Raw genomic sequence first — 12,273 nt, forward strand, 5'->3', positions numbered from 1 at the left:
ATGCGAATCAAGTAAGACTAGTCACTGGATCTTGGTAAGGACATGTCCCTAGCATCCCTACTAACTTCTACACCCTTCTAACATTGTGATCATAATTCATAAAAATAAAAAATCATGCATTTGTTTTGGTTTAGTATGTGGATGCGATTTGGCTAAGGGAGGATTCTTCATGAAGAATGGAGACTATCTGTGCACTCTGGACTACCAGCGCATCCACGGCACCTGCTGTAACATCTGTGGAGAGATTGTGGAAGGGGAGGTGGTGACTGCACTCGGCAAGACCTACCACCCAACATGCTTTGTGTGCACAATCTGCAAGTAAGAGCATATGGACACACACACACACACACACACACCAATCTTCATGTAAGAGCCTATGGACATACACACACACACACACCAATCTTCAAGTAAGAGCCCTATGAACACTAATACACACACACACACACACCAATCTTCAAGTAAGAGCCTATAAACTATCACGCACACACACACATGACATTATACAGTCATTGTCATTGTGTTGTATGCTAAGTCCAGCACTGAGAGGAGTTTTAACAGGGATCATATATTTTATGACCTACAGGAGACCATTTCCTGCTGGAGACAGAGTGATGTTCAATGGCAAGGACTGTCTGTGTCAGTACTGCGCAGAGCCCATGTCTCCAGGACCCACCAAAGATGCTGTGGGACCCAGCAGTGAGTGCAGGAACCACACATCTAAACCTCCACATGAGTGAATGTCTCATAACCGGTCAAGTTCAAACTGTCAGGGTCATATTTCAACCCCAAATCTAGATAAAATAATTAGTTTTATTCATGACAATTTTATAATTATATAATCATATATGCTGCATTTATTTGATTCAAAAGACAGTGATAAAAAAACACATTTCCAGCCAAATCAACAAAAAAATAATTTCCATTAGTGAAATGAGAGAAAATGTTATAATACTTAAAATATATATATTTTTACACATCATAGTAGAATTTGTTATGCCACTTTGAATTATTGCATTAGTTACGAATTCATTAGCTATTAAAGGTCCCGTTTTTCGCGCGTTTTTTTGAAGCTTTGATTGTGTTTACAGTGTGCAATATAACATGAGTTCATGTTTCGCGTGTAAAAAAAAACACAGTATTTTTCACACAATTCAGCTATCTGTATACCACTGTTTTCACTGTCATAAAAACGGGCTGATGACTTCCTTGTTCTGTAAAGTCCTTCCTTCAGAAATACGTGACGAGTTCTGATTGGGCCAGTAGTTCCTGTGTTGTGTTTCGACAGCAGCTTAGAGCAGGCTGCCCTCCTGGAAACGCGATTGGAATCGTTTTGAGAAGCAAGTGGGCAGGAGCATGTGCTGGAGATGTACTTATAATCACAGGAGCGTTTTTACTGACGAGATGCGCATGAAAATTGCATTCGTTTTTTTGCACAGCCCTAACATCTAGTTAACAAAGCTAAACAGCGTTGCCCTTTGTGTAATAAGTTACAGAAACTGTAAAGCGCACCAACTTAAATAATAAAATACACTTACCGGTTGTGGTCCATCGCCTTCTCCAGACAAAGAGGGAACTGCTCCATCTTTCAAGAATAATCTTTGTGTGAATCCGGCATTAAACTGATTGAGATTGAGGAAGTTGTTTTCGGTAGGGAACCGAGTTAAACATAAACTGTAACCATTAATCTCCAAGTACAGCGTCCCTGGGAAGGCCAAACAACGGTGATTGGACTCCGAGATAAATATAACAGCGTTTCGACGACATGGCGACAAACACAAACACAGCTCTTCCTCTTCTCCGTCTGACGCAACAAGACCATGCCCCCTTTTTTGTGAATTCATGTGGGCGGAGGTTAGACAAAAAAAACTGTTTTAGTGACATCATTACTGCAGGAACTAGAGGAATGTAGTCCAAACGGGTCGTTCGATGTAGGCGAATTCTGTTAAATAAAATATCTCGCTTGGCATTGAACTTTGAGCTCTAGAATTTTTATAGAAATTTAATTTCTTATTTTATCTTTTATCCTTTTTTTAATGTATTTATTTATATCTAAATTTAGATCTATTTATACAGAGCCCCGCACATGAAATGCAAGAAAAAAAAAAAATTGTGCGCATGATTTAGTAATTCGTTCCCTCACTGTAGTAAAACGTGCACACGATTACTATTGCGTTCCCTTGATCGCTTTAGCAAATCAAGGGAACGAATTAGTAAATTGTGTGCACAATTTATTAATTGAGTGAACTAAATAGTAAATCGAGGGAATGCAATAGTAATCGATTTAGCTTACTATTTGTTTCTGCGTGTCATTTTCTGCTCCGTATATTTATTTATTTAGATTTTATTAAAATCTTACTCAATTTAAAACCAAAAGTGTCTAGCCAGAATAAGATAAAGATAAAGGGGGTGGTGTCGGCGCAGTGGATAAGACGCATGCCTTTGGTGTGAGAGACCCGGGTTCAAATCCACTGTGTGACACCAATGTGTCCCCGAGCAAGACACTTAACCTCTAGTTGCTCCAGAGGTGTGCGACCTCTGACATATATAGCAATTGTAAGTCGCTTTGGATAAAAGTGTCAGCTAAATGAAGCAAAATGCAAAAATAAAGAACGTTTCCACACTTCATCATACTATCATTTCTCATTTTTTCATTTTGATGCATACATTTTATAAATAATATTATTTAATCACAACATCCTTAATGCATATTTAAACTTATTAAAGATATAAAACATACCGCCAGTATGCATTAACTAAGTGAAGTGGCATTCGTAAGTGAAGTGAAGTGACATTCGTAAGTGAAGTGACAACTATAGTAAAAGTACAAACTGCCACATCCACACAGTGACTTAATGGGAAAGAAAGTGATTGTATAAAATCCTGTAAAGCCACTTAGAGATCCTCTGGCATGGATATACACGTGAAACTGTAAATTATTCAGACCCTCCATCTCCCTTTGTTCCCTTTTCTGTGCGTTTGGGGGCTTTTTGGCCAGGATCCACCTACTATAATAAATAATTAATATTAATTTCCACCTAAGCCTTTAAGCTCGACTACCAAAGCCAATGATCTTCTTTCATCTACATTGTATGAAGTAAAATGTAATGGAAAAGCACCAGGCAGATATCACTAATGGAGTTAATACAGCAATGTTGTTAAGACAGGCCTTTGTGTGAGTCAGTAGTGTTCTGATGTAACAGATCAAGACCCAAAGTTGTATCACAAAATACTGATTCATGACAGTGATCAACTAATAAAAAATGGTTTGCATGTCTTTGCACATAAATAATGGCCCAAACTGACTTGTTTGTAGTGAAACTTCAGAATTCAAAGATGTTGTTTTTTTTTTTTTTTTTACAGGAAAAAGCATCAGTAGAGTTAGTCTGAGTCAGATGAGTTTTTCTTGTGTGTGTGTTTCAGGTTGTGCGGGCTGTGGCAGAGATATTAAGAATGGTCAGGCTCTGCTGGCTCTAGAGAGTCAGTGGCATTTGGGCTGTTTTAAATGTAAGGCCTGTGCCAAAGTATTGACTGGAGAATACATCAGCAAGTAAGACAAATGTATAGACAAAATCCATCCAATTCCATCTAAAATGATAGATGATGTTATGCATTGGTTTGTTTTCTGTATGTGTGCAGAGATGGCACCCCCTACTGTGAGCATGATTATCAGCTCTTGTTTGGAGTGCAGTGTGAAGCATGTCAGCAGTTCATCACTGGGAAAGTCCTGGAGGTACAGAAACACACACACACACACACACACACACACACACACACACACACACACACACACACACACACACACACAGAAAGTTCTGGACTGATGACAAACTGACACCTTGAAATACTTTTTTTGTGGCTTTTAGTTTCCTCTCTGTAGCTTTGAGAGCAGTGTTGTTATTGTTAACTAAAACTATTAAAAGTTTTTTTTAGAATTGAAATAAAATATAAATTTTAAGTGAAAAACTGAAATTAGTTGAAATACTAAAATTTCATTACTAAAACTAAAACTAGAAATGTGCACTGCAAATATAAAATAAAAGCGAATTAAATGATAATAAGTATTATAATTTTTTCCAGTTTTACATGAAACATTACTGGAGTATGTATTACAAAAAACACTTAAGGTTTTCAAATTTTCATGTTTAATTCAATGTGTTACTTGCTGTTACTTTGTGAAATTTACTAGCCATTTATGTGTGAAAATATGTTATACACTTATAGATTTCAAACAAACAGTTTCTATCAGTTTCCTTTTCTAGAAAATGCACCAAAAATATTGGTGCAATTTCTTTGTAGGGGCATTAAAAAAACATGAGGAGCAAAAAAATGCTCCTTTGCAATTAAACCAAATCTATTCGTGCTGACAGCATTAAATTTAGATGTGCTTTTGTTCCGTCTTTTTATGCATTTTTGCAGTGTTGAGCATTATAACCAGTCAATGAATGCAGTTCACTGAAAACAGAATTAAGAGGTTATTTTCTTAATTGAAAAGTTCATTTCTGACCCTGACCTGCACCAAATATAATGCATTAACATTAAACAGAAAGTAGCTTAAAATGTATACACTTCTGCACACTGTCAGAATATTTCCAACTTCCTGTTTGAATAGGAAATATGTCAACACAGGAAAGAAAATTGCATTCATCGAATGAGCCGTCAAGTGACAACCCAACACAGTGCTTAAATGTTTTGTTTATATTGAATGCAGGGGCTTAATTCCCTGCATTAAACATTCTGGTCAGCACAAACCATGTTTATCTATGTATTTAATGTAGTCTTGGTCATATTTTCTTATTTTTCTGTGACCTATTTTGGAATCCTAACCCATCATTTACGAATTGCTGTTTTTAGGTGAACAGTATATTTATCACTTGACCGCACAAATCATACTGTATGTACCACAACAAAACACACTGATTGTGACACAGATCTGCAGCATAAAAGCATGTTACACACTTCTGATCTCTCATAGATAACTGTCTAGAGTTTCACAACAGGCTCACACTACACTCCACAGTATTGCAACAGGAAGTTTCGTCCAGTTAATTGAATATGATTGGCTGTGAGAGAGACAGATGCTCTTTCTCATCACACATGTTTTCAAATGATTTCTACTCTTCGAAGAGAGTCTGCGAACACAGGACATCTCTGTATTATATTTGATAAGCTTGTTGGTTCTGGTCATTTGAATAAAATATGTGTCGTCTCACACGATACACATGCAAAACATCAGCGTCTCTGTAGCAGTCTGTTTCTGAGTTATCTGTAATAGCTGTTATACAGTTTAACTTTGAGTGTGTTTCTCCACAGGCTGGGGACAAGCACTACCACCCCAGCTGTGCTCACTGTAGCAGGTGTAACCAGATGTTCACTGAAGGAGAGGAGATGTACCTGCAAGGTGAGTCTCACCCTTCATAGATGACATATAAAATATACATTTATTCCGCAGAATGCTTGAACCTGTGTCATTTTACTAAAACAGAATGTCAAAAGCCTTTTTTATGATGTAAAAGGCCTGGTCAACTATTGTGTAATCATGTAAATTCACTGTAAATAATCGTAGAAAGTTTTATCACAGTTGTGCTTGACTTGCGCTGCATTTGACTGATCCGAGTTTGCAATATTGTCAACAATGTCAATATTTAATTCATGTCAGAGTAATTTAAAGTGTATTTGTTTTTATTTTGTTATTGTTTTTTTAGCTATTTAATTGCTATGTTTAACCAAATAAATTTCTTTTAATTTAATAAAATATACTGACAGATCAAATAAAATAGTGTTTATTCTTTTGGTTTACAGTGAGGTTTTTGTTGTTTCACTGATTGTTTTAGCTGAGTACATGGATTTCAGCATCATTACTCCAGTGCATTTGAAATAGGAATCTTTTCTGAAATAATACAAATTATATGTCTTTCCTGCCACTTTTAATGCATCTTTGCTGAATGAAACAATTATTTTCTGACTATATAGTTATTTTTTTTATTACATTTTAGCAGAATGACTGAAGAAATGCTACAAAAAGGTCACCTCTGAAAATGACCTTGACTGACATGACTTCATTATTTTTACCATCTCTTTTTATTCTTCATGCAGGATCAACAGTTTGGCATCCAGGCTGTAAACATTCGCCCAGAGGCGAGGAGAGACAGAGGGTATGCTCCTTTCCATGCCATTCAGTGTTTACATGTGTGTCCTGTGTTTTTGCTGTCTGTATGTTCTTCTCTACTAACACTTTTCGGAAGGTAAACAGATATAATTGTTAGCTGTGAGGTTGTACTTGCTTCTGTTGGCTGTTTTTAGTAGACTTTTAGTAGACTCCGGGAACATCATTATAGACTAGGTGGTTCACAGTCTTGTGTTATGTCCAACCATACCCCTGTGTCTTCCTCCACAGCTATTGCCTGCGTCTCTAGCTCTCCTCAGCAAAACAGAAAGGCAGGTACTGTACTCGCTGTTAGCTGCGCCGTGGCATCGCATGACCATGTGCTGCCCCTGGAGGCGGCAGGCTGCAGTGCTCCTCATTGGCAGCTACACTGCAGTGCTCAGACCGCCTGCTCACAGTTTTAGCCATAAACCATCATTACCATCTGGTTTGGTCCATCTCACAGACGCTAATGCCACGGAACAGATAATTCAGCCCAGTTCCTTTGTTATTGTGCCACACAGGCCTCAAATCAAGCTAAGCTGCTGTAAACACGCATGGTGCATTTCAGCATTTCAATATGCTGAGTAATATCAGATGCACTTGCATTTTGATCCTCAAGCATTTCCCGCCATCGAAAACATGAAATTGCCATCGATGAGTCTCATTCATTGTGTGGAAGGCAAATGAATGGTTTATTTTAGTTTTGTTTCCAGGATGCTGTCATCATTTAGCCCTATCCTTCAAATATATCATTGTTCACAGGTTAAAGTTTTCTTACATATATATTTGAATATGTTATATATATTACAACATGTATGTTTTGATGCTAAGAAGGATTTATTTATATATGTTTGTTGTTGTTGTTGTTTTTGTTGCACTCATTTTAGATTTGTTGTGCATTCTTTGTTGTTTATGCTGATGGATTTTCTGCAGCATGATTGGCCAATAGGTCATGAATATTTTAATATAACATAATGTATCTCTTTACAACCATGTGCAAGCAGTCACAAAATGTGTTGCCGTATAAAAGGTAGACTACATTAGGCTAATGTGATGCACAGTAAAACAGCTCTTCTGGTAAAGGCTAATGCAACATTTATCAGGTTTACTGAATAATCACGTCAGTGGTGAACATCCAGTGGTTTAGCTGAGAATGCAAATGCAGATGTTTTTATTCATTGCTTATGTTGTACCTGTGCTTGTTTCACAGCCGACACGCTCGTCATCCGAGAGTATATGTTCCAGACCTGGTTCAAGCATACCTAGCTCACCGGGTCACACCATTTATGTAAGTTTATCACTTCACCATAATGTAAATATATTTCCACAAAAATATTAAGCAGCACAACTGTTTTCAACATTGATAAAGATTATAAATGATTCTTGAGCAGCAAATCGGCATATTAGAATGATTTTTGAAAGATCATGTGACACTGACGACTGGAGTAATGATGCCCAAAATTCAGCTTTGGATCACAGAAATAAATTATATTTCACAGTGTATTCAAATAGAAAACAATTATTTTAAATTGTAAAAACCGTTTTACTGTTTTTAATGTATTTTAGATGAAAAAAAAAGCACTCTTGGTGACTTCATTCAAAAAACTTTGTTTACACATTATTGTTGCAGTGTAATTATAAATGAAAGTACTGAGTAATATTAATTAACTACATGTACTGACTCTGGTTAGGGTTTGGCTTAGGGTTACTTGCATGTAATTATGCATAATTAATTGTTATTGTAATAGTAAGTACATGTAACGTGTAACAAGGACACCTTAAAATAAAGTGTTACCAAAACATAAAAAAATCTAACTTGTAGATGGTAGCGTAAGTGCTTTTAAAGCTGATTGCTAAAATATCTATAACTACCATACGTTTCATTTGAACTTTACAGTGTTATAAATTGGCTTAGCCGAGACCTCCTGTAGCTTTCTAGCTGTTAAAACTTCTAGAAGTCCTCTGTCTGATAGATGGATGGCTCTCATTCCTGTGATTCCTGAAAGCAGTGTTAAAATATAAATGTTAACTTAATAAAGCAATAACTGTAGTAAACTCACTTTAACATAAGTTAAAGTTTTTTTAAGTAATGTAAGTTGTTTATTTTTTTTTTAAATGCTTTATTTAAATGCTCATGCTCAGACCCTTACATTGGCCTGAAAGAGGCTTTTTATAGAACTTTATATTTTCACTGCTGCAGATGTGTGTCTGTGACTCCGTGTTTGTGTCCCCTAGGCAAAAGTAGACAATGAGATCCTTGATTACAGGGATTTAGCAGCCATTCCCAAGGTCAAAGCCATTTATGACATTGAGCGTCCAGATCTAATCAACTATGAGCCACTTTACACCACCTCACTGGATGAGTCAGAGGAGAGAGAGAGTGTGGGAGAGGTACAAATAAGTCAAACCGAAGCTCTGTTCCAGTCCTATGTCCTCTCTATCCAGACAGCATTATAGGTCAGGCGCTTCTGATGTGAAGAATGGTTCAGTAGGTACTGTAGCAAAATTATGCCACATTCTAGGCAAATTCTACAGCAGCATTGCATTTATGCACTTAAATTTCATTCATCAGATACAATTTTTACAGGTGCTGGTCATATAATTAGAATATCATCAAAAAGTTGATTTCTTTGATTCCATTCAAAAAGTGAAACTTGTATATTATATTCATTCATTACACAAAGACTAATATATTTCAAATGTTTATTTCTTTTAATTTTGATGATTATAACTGACAACTAAGGAAAATCCCAAATTCAGTATCTCAGAAAATTAGAATACACTTAAGACCACAACAAAGAAAGGATTTTTAGAAATCTTGGCCAACTAAAAAGTATTAAAATGAAAAGTATGAGCATGTACAGCACTCAATACTTAGTCTGGGCTCCTTTTGCCTGAACTACTGCAGCAGTGCGGCGTGGCACGGAGTCGATCAGTCTGTGGCACTGCTCAGGTGTTATGAGAGCCCAGGTTGCTCTGATAGTGGCCTTCAGCTCTTCTGCATTCTTGGGTCTGGAATATCACATCTTCCTTTTCACAATACCCCATAGATTTTCTTTGGGGTTAAAGTCAGGCGAGTTTGCTGCCCAATTAAGAACAGGGATACCATGGTCCTTAAACCAGGTATTGGTAGCTTTGGCACTGTGTGCAGGTGCCAAGTCCTGTTGGAAAATGAAATCTGCATCTCCATAAAGATGGTCAGCAGCAGGAAGCATGAAGTGCTCTAAAACTTCCTGGTATACGGCTGCGTTAACCTTGGACCTCAGAAAACACAGTGGAATAACACCAGCAGATGACATGGCTCCGCGAACCATCACTGATTGTGGAAACTTTACACTGGACCTCAAGCAACGTGGATTGTGTTACTCTTTTCTCTTCCTCCAGACTCTGGGACCCTGATTTCCAAAGGAAATGCAAAATTTTCTTTCATCAGAGAACATAACTTTGGACCACTCAGCAGCAGTCCAGTCCTTTTTGAAGCGAGACACTTCTGACGCTGTCTGTTGTTCAAGAGTGGCTTGACACAAGAAATGCAACAGCTGAAACCCATGTCTTGCATACGTCTGTGCGTAGTGGTTCTTGAAGCACTGACTCCAGCTGCAGTCCACTCTTTGTGAATCTCCCCCACATTTTTGAATGGGTTTTGTTTCACAATCCTCTCCAGGGTGCGGTTATCCCTATTGCTTGTACACCTTTTCTACCACATCTTTTCCTTCCCTTCGCCTCTCTATTAATGTGCTTGGACACAGAGCTCTGTGAACAGCCAGCCTCTTTTGCAGTGACCTTTTGTGTCTTGCCCTCCTTGTGCAAGGTGTCAATGGTTGTCTTTTGGACAACTGTCAAGTCAGCAGTCTTCCCCATGATTGTGTAGCCTACAGAACTAGACTGACAGACCATTAAAATGCTTTGCAGGTGTTTTGAGTTAATTAGCTGATTAGAGTGTGGCACCAGGTGTCTCCAATTTTGAACCTTTTCTCAATATTCTAATTTTAAATTAAATTAAAAGAAATAAACATTTGAAATATATCAGTCTATGTGTAATGAATGAATATAATATTCAAGTTTCACTTTTTGAACTGAATTAGTGAAATAAATCAACTTTTTGATGATATTCTAATTATATGACCAGCGCCTATATATTATATTATAGGATGCTGCTTTAGAAGGCACTTAAACAGTAACTTGGGTTTGAAACAGAGCTTTGAATTCAGTGTGATATTGAACACAGACTAATACATTTAATAAAAGCGATGTTAATTCACTTACAGTAGTACTTCACCTGGCTACACTTTTCTGTTGACAGCTGCAGAGCTCCAGGAGAGAGTGTTCGCCTATGCCAGAAGACAGAGTAAGTTAGTCACATGACCTTTCACCTGTCTGCTGACCGGCTGTTCCACTCGGTCTTTCTCATATTATTGGTGTTGTCCTAAACCTCACACTTGATGTGGACTAGCAGGCTTGAAGTAGTCCAGGAGATTGTATTGTGTCCTATTTCTGATTTTATGATTCAGATGGATACTCAAGAGTGCTCTTTTATCTGCACGGCATCCAGATATTTCTTCTTTACTTTTTAAACTTTTAAAAGTCCTATAATATTCACTGATGACTCTTATTAGATTTCATTATTGTAATGCAATGTTTTTTAAGAAATAAATAAATAATCATAAATTCAAGACAACACAACACATATAATGCTACCAAGATAAATACTTTATTTTTAAAAAGCTGTCTTTTTTAAGACAGTGTACTTATAATTTTTTTTAGCAGAATACTTTTTTACAATGCAATGAATACATTTGCCGGCAACAATGCATTAAATTTGTAAAAAGTGACGGTAGAAATATTTACAATGTTACAAAAGATTTTGGTTTCAAATAAATGCCGTTCTTTTGAACTTTCTATTCATCAAAGAATCCTGAAAAAAAGTATCACCATTTCCCCTTAAGTAATATTCAGCACTGCCTTCAATATGATAATAATGTATTTAATTTCCATGAATATATAGACCAAAGTGCATAAATTAATGCATAAAGCAATGAATAAATAAGTCTTTATTTATTTTTTACAAAGTTTTCTTTGTATATGTATTTAATGTTTTACCCTCTTGTTTCAGACCAGGTCACCCACACTAACTGCTGAGGTGAGTCAGATTTAGAATTGTATTTATTTATTATTATGTGCTTTATTGGTAAATGCAGTTTAATTTTCATTCCAATTATTCAAGAATTTATTCAAAGATGTTGTGTTGTAAGTGGATCACATTTAGATTTTCAGATGAAACAATAGTGTTTTTTTTTGTTTTGTTTTTTACGGTGAATGTTTCCTGTTTTAACCAGGGTTACTACGAGATGCGAGAACGAATACTCCATCGGTCAACAAGTCAAGGCTCCATTGGCTCGCCCATTTACAGCCGCCACAATTACACTCCCACCCTGTCACGCTCCCCACAGCACTTCCACAGACCCGGTGAGTCTGCTGTGCTCCAAAGACTCAATTTAAAATTTCATCAAATCAATTTCTCCTTTCCTTCCATGGATTATTTACAGTTATCTGATATTGTTTTGTGCTCCCAAAGTGCCAAATAGAGTTTTAAAATAGAGAAAGCCTGTCCAAATCTTTTCTAAAAAGAGCTGGGTGTTATAGCTAGTATTTTCACTTGAATTTTAATTTTCATAATAATTATGTTCACTTATATGACATTTTTCAAATATTAAATGGTTTTATGTATATAAATGTAACAGTGCTTACTTATAAATAGCCAGATCAGTGCATATACATCAAATAATCACATAACCTATCTTATATTTATTTAAAAACAATTTTCATAAAAATAAATATATATATACACACACACACGGTTCGACATGCTATAGCACCGCAGATCAACTTAAATCTGACATCACATCTGTAATATGTTTTGCTATAAATAACAGTAAAACAAAACTGGATTCGGCTAATATATGTTTCTGTTGATGGATGCACATTTTGGCTTCCCAATACATTACAAGAGCAGTGATGAAAAAGAAAATGCCGGATAAACCATGCACTCTTGTTTAATGCCAATGCCGTATGCTGGAATATGAGCATTCTTTCCGTCATCACCCGGGTGCTGATAGCATGCGCCC

General features: G+C 36.6%; 1 protein-coding gene across 14 annotated transcripts in view; it reads left to right on the plus strand.

Moving 5' to 3' along the window:
- Positions 1-12,273, plus strand: part of LOC132156764 (actin-binding LIM protein 1-like) — a 49,910-nt gene that overhangs the window by 27,260 nt on the left and 10,377 nt on the right. For 9 of the 14 annotated variants that reach the window (XM_059565779.1, XM_059565774.1, XM_059565770.1 and 6 more), the window contains exons 3-14: positions 135-318; positions 587-699; positions 3,424-3,550; positions 3,640-3,733; positions 5,314-5,401; positions 6,097-6,155; positions 6,398-6,442; positions 7,359-7,436; positions 8,384-8,539; positions 10,452-10,496; positions 11,262-11,288; positions 11,485-11,614. In XM_059565779.1, the coding sequence (XP_059421762.1) occupies positions 135-318; positions 587-699; positions 3,424-3,550; positions 3,640-3,733; positions 5,314-5,401; positions 6,097-6,155; positions 6,398-6,442; positions 7,359-7,436; positions 8,384-8,539; positions 10,452-10,496; positions 11,262-11,288; positions 11,485-11,614 (1,146 nt within the window). The remainder of the gene's footprint in view (positions 1-134; positions 319-586; positions 700-3,423; positions 3,551-3,639; positions 3,734-5,313; positions 5,402-6,096; positions 6,156-6,397; positions 6,443-7,358; positions 7,437-8,383; positions 8,540-10,451; positions 10,497-11,261; positions 11,289-11,484; positions 11,615-12,273) is intronic. The other 5 variants (XM_059565771.1, XM_059565782.1, XM_059565781.1 and 2 more) reach the window with 3 other exon arrangements.

This window comes from Carassius carassius, chromosome 14 (genome assembly GCF_963082965.1).
Source record: "Carassius carassius chromosome 14, fCarCar2.1, whole genome shotgun sequence".
NCBI classification, from domain to species: domain Eukaryota; kingdom Metazoa; phylum Chordata; class Actinopteri; order Cypriniformes; family Cyprinidae; genus Carassius; species Carassius carassius.